This window comes from Parus major, chromosome 3, assembly GCF_001522545.3.
Source record: "Parus major isolate Abel chromosome 3, Parus_major1.1, whole genome shotgun sequence".
Lineage (NCBI taxonomy): Eukaryota > Metazoa > Chordata > Aves > Passeriformes > Paridae > Parus > Parus major.
This window is the reverse complement of record NC_031770.1, coordinates 14,287,587-14,308,668: the sequence shown is the minus strand read 5'-3', so window position 1 is coordinate 14,308,668 and position 21,082 is coordinate 14,287,587. Positions and strand designations below refer to the sequence as shown.

The window sequence follows — 21,082 nt, the reverse complement described above, 5'->3', positions numbered from 1 at the left end:
GCAGTTTCCAAGTGCTTCCCATAAGCTCTGCGTATAAACCAGGGGGTGTTAACACATGCTCATGAGTTTACTGGGAGGCTGCTGCTGGACCCCGGCTCTCACCAGTGGCTTCAGTGTTTGTGCACAGCACGGGGATGGTGCAGCCCTGCACTTGGATTTGGTGGGCTCCTGCTGAATGTGGTTGTGGTAGTTTGCAGTGATTTCTGACCCTCTCCTTTGTTGCAGACCAATCAAGCTAAATGGGTCCAGTCACTGGAATGACTCCGGATAAGAAAGCTGAAACGCCCGGAGCAGAAAAAGCCTCAGGACTACGGCAGTGCCATGGGATGGGCAGCCTGCCCGACGCGGGCGATGCCGGCAAGCCAAAGGCCACCGTGGTGGACAGAGATTCAGCAGATGATGAGCTCACAAATTTGAACTGGCTGCATGAAAGTACTAACCTGCTAACAAACTTCAGCCTCGGCAGCGAGGGCCTTCCAATTGTTAGCCCCTTGTATGACATCGAGGGTGACAGCGTGCCATCCTTCTCACCATCCTGCTACCAGAACCCTGAGAAAAAATCCTCCACTTCCAAACCCCCTTACTCTTTCAGCCTTCTCATTTACATGGCGATTGAGCAGTCCCCCAACAAGAGCTTGCCAGTCAAAGAAATCTACAGCTGGATCCTGGACCGCTTCCCCTACTTCGCCACGGCCCCCACTGGCTGGAAGAACTCGGTCCGGCACAACCTCTCCTTGAACAAATGTTTCCGAAAGGTGGAGAAAAGCCATGGCAAGGTGAGACCTGGCAGGGGGAGGTGGAGCAAGTTTGAAGTTCAGGGAGAAATGGAGAAGGTTCTGTTGTTCTCAAGCACGTTTTGTTTGGGTTGTTTTCCCCCCACCGTGTCCTCTTAATTTGCAGATGGAGGTGGTTTGGAAGTGCTGCTTCTGTGAAATCACAGGATGACAAAAGTCACCAGGTTTTGTTATTTACTGCTGACCTGGGTACACCCAGCTCTGGTGCATCTTTTTTAAATCTGGCACACATGTGATTGCAAAGGACTCTTGTTTCCATTTACTTCCAATTTTGTTATCCTAACCAGCCTGAAATTTCAGATAACTCTCCTAGGATTTCTTCTTGATGAAGCCTCTTAAACTAGTGCTTACTCTAATCTCCAGTGCTGAAATTCTGGGAGTATGTTCCTCCTTCCCTGCTTTTCCAGCATGGCCATGGCTACAATTGCACTGGCAAGCAGAGGAGATTATGGGATGCCAACCAGCTTCCCTGCTTGGCTAGCAGAGATGTTGCCCCTCTGGGTGCAGCAAGGTGCCCTTGCTTGTGGGGACACTGGATGTGTGTGGTGGAGTGTTCCTCAGTCCAACAGCTTTCTCAAATATTAAACTGACTCTTCCACTTGTGATCTCCTATTACACTTAGCACAGCTGTCCAACAGCTATCCAATAACCATATTAATTCCTGCATTTAATGGACTGTAATGCTTTAACATGTCATAAGATGTGTGTCTGTGTGGTGCAGACACGCTTCTTAAAGTCAAGAATACTCTTTTCTATACAAGTTCTTCTTCTGATTTACATGATTTTTCTAGTGACTTTCTTCCTCCCTCTATCATTTCCCATCTTGTTCCTCAAAAAGCTGGCTCTAACTTAGATAAAATAACAAACCACATACTTAAAGTCAACAAACAAGTCTTGTGCTTGGAGGTGAGACTCAGTGGTAGCAGGCTTGTTATCATAAAAGCCTGCAATGCTTGGAGTGCTTGACAGCCTCTCACTGTAGAGAGGGGTCCTGGAGCTGAGTGGGCGCTGGGGAGAGCTGCCTTGTACTGATAGGACTGAACATCACTACTTCTCATTAATCCTACTTTTGCATTAGGGTATTGTTTTCACAAGCAGCAGCTTTGCCCTGAAAAAAAAGAGAGACTTTTTGTTGCAATGTGACAGGTTCATTAACTACCCTGTTGCTGAATTCTGAATGTTAGGATGGGCTCTTAACGTGGCTCAAGGTGCTGTAATGGGGTGAGATGCTCAAGCTGTCCCTGTATGGGGGACTGGATTTGAGCAGGCACCTACACACTGCTGTAGGTGACAGAAATGCTGTTAAAGGCCTGCATGGCTCTCTCCAAGGAGGGTGACATGAGTTTCAAAAAAATTAAGGCAGGAAAGGGAAATCTAAATTGATGTGAGTTCCTTCTGTCTGTGGATCTGTCCTTAAATGCTCTGATGTTTTCCAGCCTCATGGATTTGGAGTTACCAGTCAAACCTGTTGTCTTGGCATTTGGGTGGCAAGAGCTTGACTCTGCCTGGTCCCCTGCTTACCCTGGCATCTCCATGAGTATTGCTGCTCAATGTAACATCTCTAGTAGGAAGAGCAAAATGTAGAATATCTCCCACTTTGCTACCAGCAAAGTGATGCTGATGTGCTCTGTCAGGGCTCCAGAAACTGCACAGCTTTGTAATTCTAAAGAACAGAAACTGTGCTTACCCAAAAAAAAAACAAACCAACAAACCCACCCCAAAAACTCCCGGAATTTTGCAGAAGCTTCCTCCTTTCAGCAGTTCAATCTTTACCCTCTGCTCCACTTACAAAAGGACCAGATGAGGGTACTGCTCCAAATTCTTCCTGCAAAATAAGTCTGTGGCAAACAGCAGCATGTCTGGACCCCATGGGAGTTGATCTGGCAGGTGATGGAAATGCTGCAGACCCCTTTGGATGAGCTCCTCAGGTATCACTTCTTGGAGTAAGCAGCAGTTGCTCACAAGCTCATTTTGCTGATCCTGTTGCATGTAACCATGTGCTAGCCATACCTCTGGGTGCTTCCCTGAAAGGGCCGCATAATTTTGTATTTTTTTCCTTTCTTTTTCTTTGTTAATGGCATTTTGTAATTGAAAGGGAGCACACAATCAGCTTTCTTCTATGCCAAGTGCTTGTGGAAGCAGAAAGGTTCATGGCATGGTCTATTCAGAGGATACAACTGGTTTGTAAGAGCTTGCAAGGGCCCATCCTAACACTCAGTTATTTGGTTTATTTGGCAACATCAAGGTATGAAGGGTTTTAAAGCCTTTGAAATGAATCTGAGCTCTTTTTTTGGAAGAGTCTAAATGTCTGACAGTAGGGGATGGATAGTCTGTGCCCCTGCATCCCAGGGCAGGCTGTGCTCTCGGACTCCTCCCTGGCTATTGCTGCTGGCTGTCAGCTGTGAAATCATCTCTTTGAGGTCAGGCAGCAAAAGAAGGAAGAATCCATCCTCATCTTTGCCATAATGCTGATACTTTGTTTTGGATTGGAAGTGCAGCTTGGAGGAAAGCTGATTTTTCCCCACTTACCCCCCTGAGCTGGCACTGCAGGGCAGTTTCAGGACACTTGCACTGGACTCGTTTTGGCTGGTGCTGACCTGGAAGAATTGCTGCAGGAGCATGCTTACTGTGCCCTGATGGCTCTGGGCATTGTCCACAAGACCCTGCTGGAGCAGATCTGAGCAGAACATCCAAGGCACAAACAGGTGACCCCTCAGCACCTTATTCTGCAGAGCTCTTTCCACCAGACTGTGTGCCCTCATGTTGCAGATGTAGCGTGGGATGGTCATATCTGTGGCTGATTGTTCTGTGTGTATATTTGTATCAGCCAGCTAAATACCTGCAGGCTGCAGGGGTTCAAGGGTCTAGGACAACATCAAACAGATTTGGGGAAGACTGTCCTTGCTTGGACCACTGGAAAAAAATTATATATTGTGGGTTTTTTTTAAATGAGTGGTGCTGAAAGCAAAATAAGTGCCTTGAGACGTCTCATGAACCAGCATTGCAGTCAAGAGGAGGAACTTCTTGTGCCATGGGATCAGGATGTGTGGACATCATCACAGCTTTGCTAAAATACCATTGCCTGCTCTGTGTGCACAAAAGCACACTGCTGCTGTGTCTAAGTGGTGTGTCAAGGTTTACCCCAGGTTACCCACAAGCTGAAATACCCTTTCTTTTTGAGCTGCAGTCAAGAACATGTCTGCAGTCAGCCAGTCAAATGAGATTTCCAGTGGGTTTCTGGTGGTGGTGGTGATGAGCAGCAAGGGAAGGGATGATACTGGAGAAATCCCAGGGACACCTGCTTGCCTCCCAGTGTTCCTGCTGTAGCCCTGGTTCCCCTGAAGATGTGGAGGTGTGATTGTGAGTCAGTGATCCTCAGAAGATACAGCCAATGCTCTTTGCATCTTAAACACTGTCATGCTGCCTTGGGGTTGGGGAGAGAGGCATCTGCACTGTGACATTGTTTTTTTTGAGAGAGCAGCATCTGCTCCCCATCACAGGAGGACATCAAGTGAAAAGGGGTTCAGGGCTTAAAGCCATGTAGAGTCTCCCTATTCTTTGTTTAGACTTGTTTTTATGATTATGGCATTAATGAATTAATTAAATAATGGCATAGCAGCTCATTAATTGATATTGAGGAGAAGATGTGTGAGGAGGCAGGATCATCATCCACATTAAACATCAATTTGGCTGGCCCCTGCCACTGTTTCCTTTAGAGGCTGGGCATTACAGGGCTTGAATATCTTCAGCAATCCTTTTCTTGGTAAATATGTGATTTAGGGGTTTGTTTGTTTGTTTGTGGTTGTTGGGGTTTTTTTATTTGTCAAGAGATCTTGTGTATCTTTTCAAGTATTTCAAGCACACAAAATCTGTGTAGCTTTTCAAGTATTTGGGCAAAGAGCAGGGCAGGTCCTGTCCACGCCCCTGGAGATAGGGAAGAGATGCTTTTTATGTGCTAAACCTTTGGGTGATTGCATTTTGTACCTCCTTCCACACAGACAGTATTTTCCAGTGGTTCAGCTTGCTCAGGTGGATGCAGCTGGTGCCCACTGTCCACAGCTGATGGAGCCAGGACTGCTGCCCAGGTGTGAAGCTGATGGACAGCTCTCTGCAGCACAGGGAGTGTCCCTGCAGTAGGCCTGAGCCACCAGAGCTGCTCTGCTTTGGCTGCTCCTCGGGCTTTGCTCACTGGACTGGTGGAGGACTGTGGTGGGGTGGTGGTAAAGGATAAGGCTGGATCATGGGAGGCATTTCGTTTCCCACCCACGTTTCTGTAATCCAGCCCTGAAACGCTGGGGGCTGGAAACTTACTGTCTTTACAAAATAGCTCCAGTGCTTCAAAACACAGTCATTCTTTTCCTTCCTTTATTTTTGCCTAGATAAAATTCTTCAAGTGAAATTAGAAACATTGGAAAGATGTAGAAAAGGTGAAAGACCAAAAACTAATCTCAGAACTAGATGATTGACCCTGTTTTGAGTTGCAGATTAGGAAGAGCCTGGTGGTCTCTTTTCACTGATTCTGGAGGGATTTTTCTCTAATCTGAAATAAAAGTTACATCTACATTTCACTCCAACACTTGCCTCACTGTTGCAGTGAAATACTAACCTCCAAAGGCAGTTTAGCATTTTACAGTGTCCTGAATTAGTCCTTGCCAGGAGAAATGGCACAGTCTGTTCTGGCTTGTTTTAGAGCTGGATATTGGTTCTGTGGCATTTCCAGCTCCAGCTGTGGCAGGCTTTCCCTTACCATGTGACACCTGCTTTCAGACCTGTGCTGGGTTTCTGCTGCCTGTCTTTGCTAAGCAGAGGGTGCAGGCAAAGCACAGGAGCAGCCCCATCATCTCTTCAGCTCAATGTCTACTTTTAGTATCTCCAAAGGTGGGTGGAAGTGTGGTTTCACATTACACATGACCCAGAGAAGAAGTCACCCTGTTTACTGCCTGTTGCTTTGGATCTGTCAGTATCTGGATGGCTTCAGGGTGTGCCCGGGTTCAGCTTGCTGTTGCAATACCCACCCAAAATCCTTGTGTTATGTTGTCAGGGCAGCAAACTGGAGGAGTACCTTGCTGGGAAGATCAAAGAGAGAGACTAACCTCCAGCAGCTGAACCGAATGAGGCACGAAGCAAAAGTGCTCACCTAAAGTAGCAGATATACAGTGTAGAGAAGTGGTTTGCTGATCAGGGGCCTTCCTGCTGCTCCCTGGGGGCAACAGCCTCCAAACTGTGAAAGGGAGGGGGGAAAAAAGCCAGGTTGGCATGGTTGGGGTCCTGGGGAAAGGGGTCTGGGAGAGGTAGGTGCAGGAAAAGGATCAGGGTGTAAGTGTTACTGAGATGACAGAGCCAGCTGGGAGGATGCTCCCTGTTAGTATCTGGATAGCTAAATCATCCTGCCAACCACAATGGCTGTTTATTAATTAAAAGTAAGCTTCTTGATAAGTGTCTTACAGGCTGGGCTCGGTTTTAGCATGAAAAGGGAAGTATAAGGAAGATTCAAGTTAAAAAAAAATTACTTTGAGAGATGCAGTGGCTCAGAGATCTTTGTCAAGGCAGTGGCTTTAGTTAGCTACAATTGCAGCTGCCATCTCTTTCTCATCTGGGGCTCTCCCTGGCTTGATTTTCCTCTGTTGATAGCAAGGTATTTCCTCTTCTCAGAAAACCCATGTGATTTAAATAGAACCACAGACTTACATGCTTTGTAAGTCCTTTTTACTCTAGAGTAAGTCATGCTCCAATTTATGGAGCATCCATCCATAAATTGGTATTTTTGCCCCCTGTGATTCTGGCAGGAGGAGGTCAGCTGGCCACCATGGGCTCACAGGTGCTTCTCCATGAAGCTTGGGTTTCTGCTTTGATATTTAGCCTCCAAAAATCCTTTAGAAGGATCTTACTGTTCAGGTGTACAGCTGCCCCAGCCTTCAGCCTTGTACATTTCCATTTCTGTAGCATGTGTTTTCCCAGAAAAATCTGTTGCTGCTACTTGCAGAGCTTTTAGTTGATCTGTCAGGTCAGTGATTATAGAATTGTTTTAAATTTCCTATTTAATTTTATTCTTTAAATTGCAAGAGCTATCAGGCCCAAAAAAAATAAAGGTTCATTATTTAGTAAATTTATGAAGAAAGCTTTGAGACAAGCAAGAGGTGCTTTATCCTTAAGTTTCAATATACCAAATTTAATAACAAGAATGATTAGCACAGGAGTGCTTACATTGTTAGGTGTATCAAAAATGCATTCATTAGGTTTTCAGGTTTTGAAAAAGTGGGAATAATCCATTTTTTGTAGCTGGCCATTAAACGAGATCCTTTTCCAGGGTGATGTAAAGTTTAATGAGTGTGTGTTTATATGTAAACCAGGGGGAAGATGCTTTGGTTTCTTACCTAGACACCTGTTAAAGAAAAGATTGCTAATCAGTCTGCTGGTGCCTGGACAGATCCTTAAACTCACAGCTGTGTTTATTGAGTGTTAAAATAGGGTTTACAGCATTAGGGGACATATGGGAATGGGGCTTTAGAGAAGGGGTTTTGGAGATGCTATCCTGACCTGCAAGATGGGTGTTTCCATAGTGTATCATGAAGGTCTCAGGACCATTTCCTCAATTTTGGGACCACCCACGATGGAACTGCCTGTGGATGTTGTGCATCAGCTGTGCAGTGGTGCATGCCTATATGCAGTCATTGCACTGTGCTGCAGCTTGGGGGTATTAAACTAGAAAGGACTGCACCAGCCTGGTGCTGGATTTTCTAATTTGCTGTGTTTCTTTGTTGCAGGTGAATGGAAAAGGGTCGCTGTGGTGCGTTGACCCAAAATATAAACCTAATCTTGTCCAAGCACTGAAAAAACAGCCTTTTTCCTCAGCACTTGCATTTTATACTCCACCAGCGTCGCCACCCAGGTAGGTGAAAGTCCTCATCCGACCAGGACGTGGTTATGTTGCTCCAGGTAGCAGGGGGTGTTGAAGTGCTCTTATCTGCTGCCCCCTGAGAGCAGAATTTGAGGGGGCCTTAGGTGAGACCAGCTGGGTGAGATGGGGAGATGCAATGAGCTCAGGCTTCCCAGACAGCACATCTGGGGTGTGTTCAAGTCTCTTATTAATTGTGGGAGAGTTTAAAAGAGGTCAGGGGTGTCCTGGCTGCTTTCTGGAGAGCCCAGTTTCTGCAAGAGGGCAGGCAGGCCTGGGAACTGGAGCAAAATCCTCTTTCAAGCGCCGTCCATCAGGGCTGTTGTAGGGTGGTGCCTGGTGCTGCTCTGTGGAGGAGGTGAATGCCTTCTCCTGTAAGTCACTTGTCTGGATATAAAATGTATCTATTCTGTGCGTTTTGTTGAAAACAATTGACATTTCCACAGTCTGAAGTGCTGAGATGCTATTCTGAGAGGGTTGTTTTGCTCTGAGGCTGTTTAAAAGCATTTTGCAGCAGGGATGGAAAAGACAGCCTTTGCCATATGTAGTCTGAGGTGGGGCATGCAAGATTCTGAAACCAGGACTTCCTTACCAACACAGTTTAAGATTAGGCAATAGATTTTGGAGAATTTAAAGTCAAACTCATGTCTCCTGAGTAGAGGAAGAGGAGCAGCAGCTGGGTCAGCCCATCTCTGGAGGCAGGAGGACAGAACACAGAGCAGCACGTTGGGTGAGCTCAGTTCTGAGGAAGGCATGTAGCTGGTTTGTCTTGTTCAGGAAAGAATTTGGGTGAGATAAGAGGTAATTACGGTGTCTGTACATTGTCCTATGCCTTAACCTTACTGCAAGGAGTTTCCTTAACAAACAGGAGGAGCTGGGATTCCTGGAGCAGGATGTAAGACTGAGAACACTGAGCAGATGTTTCTCAGGGTCCAGCAGGACACTGACCCTGGGAGCTGGCACCTCTGTGCAAGCCTTAGGGGCTCAAGATTTTTTTGTGGCATGGGCTTGTCCAGTGGGGTTTGTTGCCCACAAGATAAAACCAGCTGTCTTTGGTCTTTCTCCAACCCAGGGCCATCCTGGGCTGGAAAAAGCCAGGCAGAAGTATTCTGTTTTCCAGCTCTCTGTTGGAATTGGGAACATTACCAAAATAACCCTGAAACATTTAAGTATTAAGAAATTGTCATATTGGAAACTATGAGTGGTGGTATTGGTTGGGGTTTACGGGAATAAAGATTATTGAAATGACTGTAATCTAGAGGATAATGCTTTAATGTCTCTTTGTAAGGGTATGGACTTGGGGTTTTGGGTACAACTCAACAGAAGGTTTGGTCCTTGAAAGCTTTAATGCTCTGTCTGTGTTAGTACAGCCAGACTTTAAAATGTAGAGAATAATACAGTATGGGAAGGGGCCTCTGGACATTGTCTGACCTGCCAGAGGTGCAGAGGATCAACAGACTCAGCCTAGGGCAGGGTGTTCAGAGCCTTGACCAGTTAAGCTTTTAAAATCTCCAGGGTCTCCAAGATCAGTGCAGCTAAAGCTGTGTTAAGTGTGGTTTACTTAGCATGGATAAATGTAACATACCAACATTAGGTGTGAGGAGGGAGACATTTCATCTGCGTGCTTAAGTACTTGGAAGATCAGGATTTCAATTTGAAGCTGTTGTTTTTGGTAAATTTTTTTTTCCCTTTTACTGAAGGACTAGTCACACTTGCCAACAATTACAAGGAAATCCTGGATCTAATGAAGCCACATGGCAAAATTCCCACTGACTTCAACATGGGAAGGGTTTTGCAGTGCTTGTATTTATAAGTACAAGAAAATAAGAAACAACATATTAAGATACCAAACTGCTCTCTAATTAAAGCTGGTTTATTTTCTTTCAATAATAAAAAACGTTTATGTGACTTCCCATTGCACACAGAAAAACAGATTTATTTTTTTTCTCCTTCCATGCTTAGATTTGATTTAAATTCTGGCCCAATTTTGGGGAAGGGCCCCCAAGGACCTGCCTTGTTGTAGAGAGAGGGGAAGCCCAGAGGTTCAGCTGGAGAGAGTCTGAAATACTGTCCAAATTTATCTTCAGTGTGATCCTAAAATTCAGCTGTGACAGTCTCCGAGTTTCCCTGTGGGAAGACTGGTGTTCATGATAATTTTACCATGTGTTTGTGGGGAGTATGCCTATCATTCAGTGTGATTTTAAAATAAAATTTAAGCTGTTGCTTTGAGCAGAAGCTTTCCAAAACTGTAATCTTTGTCTAGTGACACTGACATTTGTATTATCATAGATGATTGGCATCCCTGATGCATTTTATTTCTGCACAGCTTGTTCAACAAGTCGTTGTGAAGCCCCTGGCTGCATTCAGGTTCCAGTGCTACATGAATTACAGCCCTGGGGACAGCCACAGTCCTCAACTTGCTCATACCTTATGTATGGCTTGTCTTAATCAATACCAGGCATTAATTTACTTTGGGGGAGCTCTAAGTGGACATGATTTTTGAAGGATCTGAGCTTAGACAAAAGGATGATGATGTTTAGCATCTCTTTGTACAATGGATCTGAGGGCTGCAAAGACAGCCAATTTGGGTTAGACCATTGCTTTCCTTTATTTTTAATTTTTTTTTTCCCCACCCATTTTTGGATCTCTTCCCTTTGCACTCCGTGGCTGCTACAAGAAAAGATACCAGACAGTGAAGCCTAGTTTTGCACATTTTTCCCATTCAACTGAGGTTTCTCTTGCAGGTTGGGCTTGAAAATTCTGACATCGCCCTTTAGATTGTTCCAGCAGCACTATAAAAGATGCACATTGCTACATTTCATGCAATTTTAATAGTGTGTACTATTTTTTGTTGTAGTTACTTCTGACTGCTCACTAATACATTTACAATAAACTGAGTAATTAGGGCTGGGTGTGTAGCAGGAAAAAACCAAACATGTAAAAGCTTTAACTTGCCCTTTATTTTGTGAGGGATTTAAGGGTACTTTGTCTGAGGCAAAGCTGGTCTGATTATGAAAAACCACCCTGGATAGCGTCAACTTTAAAATCAGCATTCTTGTTTTGTTTTGTTTTTCTTTAGCTTTTCTCTTCCACAGTTCTTCTGTTACTTTTTGGTCTTGGTAATTCCCCACCACTGTTTGGAAAAGCAAATAATCACAACTGGTCCTTACCTGTCCTCTGAGCATCCCTGTATGAGCTAATGTTTTGTTCATGTGTAGGTTTTATGTAGTAAAAAATATGTATCTGTCACACTGTATTAGAAATGGCAAAAGTAACAACATAGACTCTCTAGCTGTGTTGCACAAGAGAGCAAGTTTTATTCTTCCAGATTTTCTTTTATAGACAGTTCCATAAGAAGGTCTGGAAAGGTAAAACTCTCATTGGTCATGAAACCAACACATCAGCATCATTGGACACTTGGGAACATCCCTTGACTGTTTCTTGCAAGTAAACAACAAGGCAACAAACAACACCTGCAAAGGTTGTTTTCCTTCTCTAAGGACTGTTTGGAATCCTCTTTATGATTTCTCAGGCCAGAGTGAGAAAGTTGTGTGACTTAATTTCACACAGGCTCAAGCTGATGCCTGAAGCCTAAAACTCTTTTATTTGACCATTGTCACTTCCCATACATGTCTTTGTTTAAAATCCAGCCTTTAGGCAGGTATAGAAAATCTGTAGAAGTCTGTGACTCTTGCCAACAAGATTTTTGCTTAGTGTGTGAATTTGGAGGTGTTTTCCAAATGCTGGTGATGGCTTAAACAGTGCTACACAAACTATAAACCAGTGCTGAGCCATCTACTGAGGGCAGCAGAAATTGCTTGCCTTCCTGGGATGAATAGGGTTGGTTTTGTTTTTAGCCTTCTATGAGCATAATATTGTCTGCTGTGCTTTGTACAAATCATTTGCCTGATCATGGCTTGGCTTTGAGCTGTTAAATTTCTTTTTCAGTAGGTCGTCATCCCCTCACTACCTGACTTCAGTCCTTCAGCAGAATCACAGCCGATCTCTCAAAGGTAAACTTGGAATTTCCTTTCACTCTCCTCCCCTGGTTTTGGTCACAAGTATGGAGTGCAGCCCAGCTGCAGATGATGTCTCTGTCCCTGCTCTGAAGGGTCTGCTAGATGACAAAAAAACCCCCAGATGTACAATTCATGTGCGTTATATTAGCTACTCGTATTAATTTTAAATCCGTGAGGTGAATTTCAAGGTGTAATCGGGGCCATCTTGTTCTGACAGCAAAATATTCAGCACATGCATCACTCCCAAGTATGACCTACTTAATAGTGCAGTAGAAAATGAATCTGAAAGCTGCACATCTCTTTATCAGTTTTGTTGGAGACCAAGAACTGAGAACCAAAGGTAGCAAATGCTAGTGTATAAAACTCGTGGTACCAAGAGGGAGCTTGAAGGTGCGCCAGGGGTTGCAGCATTTCTTTTGAAGGAGCCAGTTGAGCACAGCTCTTGCACCTTGCTAATAAAGCTTAATTAGGCTTGTCCTAGACAAAAATAATAATAATTTTGTGTTTTAAGTGCTGAAAAGCGAACAGTACTCAATTATTAAAGGGTTGAATCTAACAAAATGTGTGTTGTTCCAGCTCTTTCAGCAGGGTAGTGAAAGGCACCGCCCAAGTGGGACCTGAGCAGACACCCAGCTCCCTGATTTTGCAGGCTCAATAGGCTTAGAGATGAGAAGGTTGCTTTTGGCTTTTGGCCACAAACCAGCAGCTTTGGTTATGCAGCAAATCCAAAGCTTTTTGGAGGCCAAGCAGCTGCCTGGACCACAGGTGATGGTCACCATGCACCACCCTGATGGAGGATCTGTGGTGGCGTCTGGGTGGCAAGGAAACATCCCTTGGCTGGCTGGCTGCTGCAGGGCTGCTGGATCTGGGATTCTCAGGGCTTGTTGGAGAACACAATAAATCCCTCCCCTCCTAAGGATTTTGCTGGTGTGTCTTATGACAGGTTTGGAGATTGCCTTTTCCATTTAGCTACACCAGAGGTGCCAAAATAATGACGGGTATATGCTATCACTTAGTTTCTGCATGTGGGGGAGCCTGAACAGCATTTCTCTGGCATTAGAGGCAAGTCATCCATGTTCCTGGGGTCCCATAGGGCAGCTCTTGTGCAGATGAGCAGAATCCCTTGTAGTAAGGAGTTTCCACAGCCATTCTGCTGGAGAAGTGCAAATTGGGGAAATACTGCACTGTTGAGAAGAACAATCATAAATGAAGCCAAAGCACATTATCAGTGACACAGAGCACTGCTAAGAAGCCACTGCAGAAGTGCCTCTTCTCATTCTTTGGGAGTATTAAGGTACAGAAATATTCTTTGTGGGTAGTAATCCTGCATTGCATTAGTACCTCTGATTGCTTGTCATTTTTACAAGGTGGTGCTTATATACCAACATCAGATGATGAAATAAAATGTCTGGGATAGCAAGTAAGGAATGGGAATATTTTACTTCCTGATTGCACTAGTGGAGCAAAGTAATTCTTCATGCTTTATTTTTCTGTTTCTTTTTGTCAGTTGGGTGCATATAACCTATGAATTCAGGGGCTCTGTTTCTGCCAAAGAAAGCCAAAGCAGAAGGAAAAAAAAAGTAATTGCATGATTACAAGGGGGTAGAGTCTAATGTATGCTGGATTTAAAATTAAAGGCATGGAAAACAAGGGGGTGAAATGTGTATGTTTTATAACCTGTGTTGGAAATGGCAGCTCAGTCCCCTTCCCATGTTGGTACAACATTCCTAATGTGTCAAGTTCTTCAAATTTCTCCTTGACCAGGGGTGAAGTTAGGGAGAATTATAAAGACAAGGAAGCCAGGCTGATAACTCTGCAGTCCCCCCTCCCAATACTACTCCCCCCTTAAATTCAGTAACACAGTTAATGCGTGTAATATGGGGAAGAAAACAAATGCCATCAAAAATGACATTGCTGATGTTTTACTTCAACAGTTCCCCCCATAGTTCCAGTTCAGCAGAACTGAGAGCTTGTTCTGCTTGCTGCTGGTGCCTTCCAGCCTTGTTCTCCACTCACTGCTCGTACATATGTACATACCTACCTACACCTCAGATGTGAGCTTCTGCTCTCAGACACCCAGGCTCTTGTGAGAGCTCCCTGTCTCTTTGCTCCTGTTCTGCCTGTTTAGTCCACCATACGTATTTCTGTCCTGTATAAGGACTATTCATCATCCATTGCAGAAGTGAGCCAAAGAATGGATTGGATTTCCTCTTCTTTAAAGGGCAGGGGCATGTCCTGAAATGAGTGGGAAAGGCGTGCTTGTTTCATTTCCCTTTCACCTTGTTGTGGTTAGAAATGTCACTCTCTGCCCTGCTATCCTCAAGGTACCTTTCAGAAATGTAAGCAATCTACTCTGCAAAGGATGGCATTTTGCAGCAGTGTTTCTCACTGCAGCTGACAGTGCCACAGTTCACCTCAACCTTTCCTACGTGCCTATTTATTATTTAGATCTCCCTGCTTTCTAGTTTGAGCAGTTCAGTGCCCTTTCCCCCTGCGTAGTCTCAATTTCTTCCGTTGGACTTAGTAGTGTGGAAAATTCTGCTGGAGGAGGGAGGTGTGCTGAATTAGTGCTGCATTAATGGGCACGGCTGCTCTCAGCCCTGCACGTTCCCACAGCCAGGGCATGGAGCTGCCGAGGTGCTTTGCTGTGCCATGTGTCTAATCTTTCTCTCCCAACTGGTACAAACAAAAGGCACTTGTTAAGTATAGGAACAGCATTGTCACATGAACGTCTAATTGTGTCACTGAGTCTTGGCTTCAGTGAGTGCAACGTGAGATCTCAGCCTTTGAATGTCATAGTTAAGGTATGAGCCTGATCTGGAACAGTATTGGGCTGTACAAGGGTCATGCTTTGTCTGAGTTTTTATATTCCCCCCACCCTTGCTCTTTGTTATAGGCCAGTACAGGCAAATATATATCTATATAAATATACACATATGTATGTATTCTTCGTATATTGTAGAGACCTCATCTTGTCAGGCTTACCTGACTTCTAACGTTTTGCTGCTTCTGCTTCACAGAATCTGATATTGATGCTGCTACGGCAATGATGCTGTTAAATACTTCCATTCAACAAGGGATGCTGGACTGTAAGCATAAGCCACTTTACTTTTGTTTTCCTTCTCTACTCAGTAACTAAATACTTCATAAAATTTCAGGAAACAAGTATGGTCTAGTTTCCAAACAGTAAAAGTAGTCAAGAAGTAATTTGGATTTAATTATTCTTTCAGCTAGCATTGCAAGAGTTTTACTAGAAGCAGACTTTCTTTTCTTTCCCCAGTTAACTTTGATAATTTTTTTGCAAAGTTCTGTCCCTGCCCTCTCTGTGCTAGATAGTAAGAAGAGTTTCTTGGCTACTTCTCTGTTCCTCTAGCTCTTAGCTGAGATTGGGTGGTGACTGTTGTCCTCTGGGGGTGACAGTAAACGGGCACATTGTGACTTTAAATGCTGGAATTTGGTTTCCCTTGCAGCCAGCCAGGCCCAGCGTGCTCGTGGTGCAGGCAATCTCACTGGGGCATTTGCCTGCTGACACATCTTGTTTTTCACAGGTGAGAAACCTCAGCCTCTGAAGACACCCAAGAAGAGGAGCTACGGCAGCGCATTCAATCCTCCCAGCTCCATAAACCTGCAGGAGAACGATTCCGCGGCCACCAACATCGATCCCAGCGAGGATCACAACTACAGTGCCAGCAGCATGGGCTCCCAGCGCTGCGCCTCCAGGTCCAGCGTGTCCTCCCTGTCCTCCCTGGACGAGGTGTACGAGTTCATCTCCAAGACCAGCCACGATGGCAGCGAGGGGTTTCACAGCGAGGTGGACACAGACGGGGACTATGAAGACGATCCTCTCGGAGACAGTGGCTATGCATCCCAACCCTGTGTTGTAGATACCTCTAAGGAAAGTCAGCCCAGCAAGAAAGTACTCGAGGAGCTGTGTCAGGAGATCGACGAGGAGCTGAAGGAAGCGGCAGGGTCTCTGCTCCACCTTGCTGGCATCCAAACGTGCTTGAGTTCCTTAATAAGTACTGCAAAGACCCACTGTCACAAGCAAAGGAAAAAATAATATGTTTGTCAGTGTTGAATATATACATATATTTTTTTTAATTGTGGCAATACTCTTCTACTTTTACCCTTCACAAGGGAGATCAAAGCCATAAGAGGACTCACTGCTTTTTTTTTTTTTTTTATTTTTTTGGCGCAAACTATACTTTAGCCATTTATTTTTAAATCACCATCTAAAAAGAAAATATTTAGTCTTCTCAAATTAGAAGATATGCATGACTTGTGAAAACCCAAAACCATACTTCTTAATGATCACCTTTTAATTATTTTTTTTTCTTTGCAATAGTTGACTATTTTTTTTCAGAGATGTTTGTTCAGATGCACACTGTGGATCATATTTACATCTCTGCTGGCCCCATCTGCAGAGGTGAATTTTGTTCTGTCTAAGGGCTCTGACTTCCATGTAAAGGATTCAAATTCATTTTGCAATAAGAGAATCTCTTTATAGTTCCTAGACATCCTTCAGCCAGAAAGTGTTTTTTGTGGTATGTTGAACTTTATCCCTATTTTTCTTTTAAAATCAGTGTGATTACTTACATCTTCCTGTAGATGATGCCTTTTTTTATTTTTTTATTTTTTTTATTTTTAATTTTCTGTTCAGAAATGGGTAAGCAGTTCTGTTGGAGTGGGTTTTAACAGTACTGTACATACAAGGATGCCTTAAGTATGTTGCAGAATTGTATACAGCTATCCAAGGTCATCTTTCCTGTTGCTGAAAGGTAGCATGATGTGCCATAAACATTCTCACCAACGGGAAGCTACTGCTTCCACCAGGTGTTGGGCAAGCTGGGTGAAAATTAGGAGCAGAGCCACTTAAGAAACCAATGTCCACTGTTGAAAACAGTGCTGGATTCAGCCAAAAGTTAACCTTTCCCTAAGGGAGTATTTTCCTGGCTATTTGAATGCCTTTCTTAGACTAGTGTGGGTTTTTTTGCCCTTTTTTTTTTTTTTTTTTTTTTTTTTTTTTCTTATTTGTCAGTCTCTCCATGAATCCTATCCTAAACTGTCTACTTCCAATGCAAACACAGCCATGCTGCTGAAGGTCTGTTGCTCTGAGGGCCCATCCCAGTGCCTCTTGAAGACAACGGTGGTGCTCCTGCTGACTCAATGGCTGTTGGATCAAGCCTGAAATATTTGAGGTTCTTTGTGTTTTGGAATTTAAAGCACAAACACTAGGAGAGAAAAAAAAAAAAAAGTTGTTTTTTGGGGTTTTTTTTGTGGCTTTTTTTTTTCTTTTTCCAATTCAGTTTTAAGAATGATTTGTTTTATTTCTTGAAAGGGAAGGAAAATACTCTGCTTTCATTCCTGCCTTGTGTGGGCACCTGTTACCCTACACCTGTAACAGGGCACCGTGTGTGCAGCCGTGTGTCTGTTCTGGCTATCATAAGTGCTGCAATAGCCAATTAGATCTGATATTGGATGTGTTACTGATGGGTAGTAGGGGTAAAACTTGCCATTTAAAGGAAAATCAAGTACCAATGCAGTGGTTCTTAGGATTTCAGGAGCTGAAGATGTGAATGCTTGGTGGAACTGCTTCTTCTTGCTCATGGGTTGCTTTTGAACTCTCATGGAAGACTGCGAAGGGCAGAGCTTGTGTCAATGTGAAAAGGAGATAGATACATCTAGATCTCTCAGATACACAGAAATACTGTGAGCAGCCTGAAGTTTTGCTCAGTGCCATGATTTCACTTTGGTACTGTTGAAGAGGGGTGCTGCCAGGCTCCTGCTGAAGTGATTGCAGCTTTCTGTAGCTTCCAGTGAGAGCTGGATCAAGGTCCAGGTATTTTGGAAGCTGTGTTGATAGTCAGCTCCATGGTTTGCTTTGGTTCTGAATTATTTTAGCCTCAGATAAAATTTGCGGAGCTTAATACTGACTGGGAGTGTGGCTGTGCTGCTGTTAACCCTAAAGTTGGTGACAATGACTTCAGCATATCTGAAGGACTGGGATGCTAGCAATGCATTTAATCACCAGTGAGAACCAGGTACTTGTCAGCAGTTAGCAGTGAAAGCTGCATGCCATCCATCCTTCCAGCTGGGAGCACTGGAATTGTGGAAGGGGGGAGCAGTCGCAGCCTTTCCTGGGACAGTGCAGTGTGGCGGGGCCGTGCTCTTCCTGCTCTTCCTGCTTTGCTGTCTTCCCTCTCTGCTTCCAAAGGGGAAGGCAGATGAGCTGTCCCCCTGCCCTGTCCCACTGCATTGTCCCAGGCCTCTGCCCGCATGTTTGGCAGCAAAGGCCGACAGCTCAGTTGTGGAACTCCTGTCCTGGCAGTGGGAGAAGAGCTGCCCTTCCTTTCTCTTACATATCTGTTGGGTTCGGGTTTGTTTGCCACCTCAGTTAGAGACCCTGGTGTATATAGTATAAATGGAGTATAATTAAAAGTTATTTTGATTGTTGGGCTTTGGGTTTTTTTAGTGACATATGTAAAATGTTGATGCCAATGGTTGACTTGGATACATTTTGGCAAGAAAAGTATTAATGAGCCACATTCAGTTCTTTAAATGCAGTGAAGAAGTGTATGAGACCTGTGTTCATGGGAGGTTGCTCTGTTCAGGGTAAATCTGATGTGATTACTGTACAAACCTACATTGGCTTTTCAGATTCCAATCCTAAATCACTTATCTGCAGAAGTCACATCAAATGTTTTTAAATCCAGCTGTAAAATGGAAGTTGTCTGGTTTGCAACTTTTCATCAGCCTGAAAAGTACAAGCTTTAATTAAAGCAAAGCATACTCATACACGTTAATAATGGTGTGGTCAAACTATTTATTGAAAAAGGAAAGGTAAAATATTTTAAATGTTGCACCTGCTATTTTATCTTAAAGCACATTCTTCACACCTAACTGCCAGTGCCATTATCAAGTCTGTTTTATAAATGTACATTTCTTCAAACTAAAAAGTGCATAATTAAAAGTATTATGTTACTGCCATATAGTGATATAAAACATTTTATAATTGCCAATTCATTGTAACTATTATTTATTTAAAAGTGAATTGTAAGAATGCATTCTGATCAAATGAACCAGAGTTGTTTTTAAACCATTCCCGTTAGCTTGTTTCTAATGTAGCATAAGCAATGTCCTTGGGTTTGTTTAGAATAATTTTGCCAGTAGGTGACCAATTCTAACCCTCTTTCCTCTGGTTTAGTCCTTCTCCCGTTTTAAAGACGATTTACAAAAGTTTAGTTTTTTGTATGCTAATCTCTGTTAATTAAAATGTTTATAAATTTTATTTTTACCAAAGAGATGCAATTCATTATGACAAAATATTGCAGAATAAACTTTGTTTTATAACATTTGTGACTTTTCTGCCCACATTTTTCATTCAGATGATCAAAGGGGCTTTTCTAAAATAAACAGCATTGCAAACAGAAAGCGCTGTGTTCTCTCTTTGTCTGCAGACCCCGGCTCTGGTCTCAGATGGTGCTGAGTATTCCACTTCCCATTTAAACTTCTTCCACGGGACTGGACTAGTGTAAAAAGCCCAATGTGTGATTCATTGTGGGTTGGTTAAGATGTTTGCATGCATGTGGAAGTCATCTGTGAAATACCTATCAGTCCCTAGCAGGATTTGCTTGCAGTCACATTCATCCATTGCTGGCCCCTAATGTTTGAAGAGCATCTAATTAAAGCCAAGGTTTTCACCCTTTAACCTGGAACCTAAGGAATGTTTTGACATCTTGGGAATTGCTGAAAGACTACTGCCTATCCTCTGTCCTCCTGTGCAAAGCACTTGTTTAAACAGAAATAACTTGAATCTTCTGCTGATGAAACATCTGTGATTATTTACTGTTCTTTGCCTGTATCACTGTGGCCAGGTTGCTTGGATGAGACTCAAGGATCAACAACCTAGTACAGGACAGGTAATTTTAAAAATGAATCCCTGGATAAAGCGCCATAGGTCTTGTTTGGTGTTTTTATGTTCAGTGTTTACTTTCTCTACATAATCATTTATGATGTCTGTTGGTTCTTTATACAGAAGGCCTTATGGAAAGCACACAGGTGGGAATAAACCCCCTTACTAGCAGGAATAATATTCCCCATCCCAGTTTATACCACAGCTTGCTGCTCATGGGCCAGCTTTTCCCTCAAATGCACACACATGGTGTGTGCCCCTCCAGTGCCTGAGAGGCAGAAGCACCACAGGAGGAAACCAAGATATGACATGATGTTTATCTCTATTAAAAGCAGACTTTGGTCCATCCCTTTATTTTTATTTGTTTAACCCACTGGTATTGCTGAGTTAAGCTTGCTCTCTAGGATCTGATAATAATACAACTTTCTCAGTACTTCAAGTGATAACAGTAGATATTAACAAAGACTTGTTTTATTTCCATATCTAACAAAATTTAAATCGCACATCACAGAATGTATGTGCACTTAATATATTTGATTTAGTGTTCATCTTAATGGACTAGTAAGAGCACAACTGCTCTAATTAGTTTGGACAAAATCACAGCTATGTATCATGTTAATGATACCTTTCTAATTGTTATTCACTATATTATTTTGAGAACCTTGAGCTCGTTGTTAAATTTCCCAGGAGTGTTTTCCTCTGTTATGACTTCACTGGAAATTATCCTCTGTATGGCGCCACAACTCTCAAAATAAAGCATTAACTGAAGCAATTATGCACTTAGACCAGCTGTATTTTAAGGACAGTTGTTGAAGAAATACCTAATAGGTTAGATATATTTGGAAAAAACGGTTTTCTAAATTTGACATGGGCTGTGGTTATTCTTTCACAGGTTTTGAGGTTACAGGTACCTGTAAGTGTTCTTATTTTGAGTAGTCTGAGTGAATACATGTGGCTTAGAGATAATTACACAGTAGCCCAGCAATGCTGTTACTGTGAACTTTCCTAGCATAATTAGCCATAAAAATCTTCCCTGTTTTCACCCATGAGGGTGGTGCTTGCATCTGGGAAGGTGAAGCAATATCACCTCTGCTTGAATTTTCAGTCTTCAGATCAGTCGGGGTTTTTTTCTCACCTTTACTCCAGAAGGCTCCCCTGAAAGCTTCCTGCTCTTACTGTTGTAAACTCCTCAGAGCTGACATAAAATTACTACCTACCCTCTGCCAGGGTTCGTTTAAACAGCCCTTCATTAAACAGCAGCGTGTTTATTTTCCTATTGCATCACTACAAAAGCAATAATTTCCCTCCTTAGACTCTTGACTCATTAAACAAACCAGAATTATTTGTTTTCCGCTTGGAAGACATGATCTTCATTCCTCTTAACCACTTTTCTGTACCTCAGTTCCAGACTGAAGTCAGCCTGGTGCCATGTGCATGAGAAGTGTGAAAAGCACTCTGCTAG

The 21,082-nt window shown here is 43.3% G+C and overlaps 1 protein-coding gene across 2 annotated transcripts; it reads left to right on the top strand.

Moving 5' to 3' along the window:
• Nucleotides 1-100: 100 nt before the first annotated feature.
• On the top strand, nucleotides 101-19,139 carry FOXN2 (forkhead box N2). 2 transcript variants are annotated; one of them, XM_033513256.1, is made up of 5 exons: nucleotides 101-776; nucleotides 7,559-7,683; nucleotides 11,641-11,702; nucleotides 14,729-14,797; nucleotides 15,257-19,139. In XM_033513256.1, exons 1-5 carry the CDS (start codon nucleotides 240-242, stop codon nucleotides 15,766-15,768), a joined length of 1,305 nt encoding a protein of 434 aa, XP_033369147.1. In that variant the 5' UTR covers nucleotides 101-239; the 3' UTR covers nucleotides 15,769-19,139. The 2 variants fall into 2 exon arrangements, with proteins under 2 accessions (XP_033369147.1, XP_015478666.1); XM_015623180.2 differs by having other exon boundaries at nucleotides 106-776; nucleotides 11,638-11,702.
• Nucleotides 19,140-21,082: the final 1,943 nt, after the last annotated feature.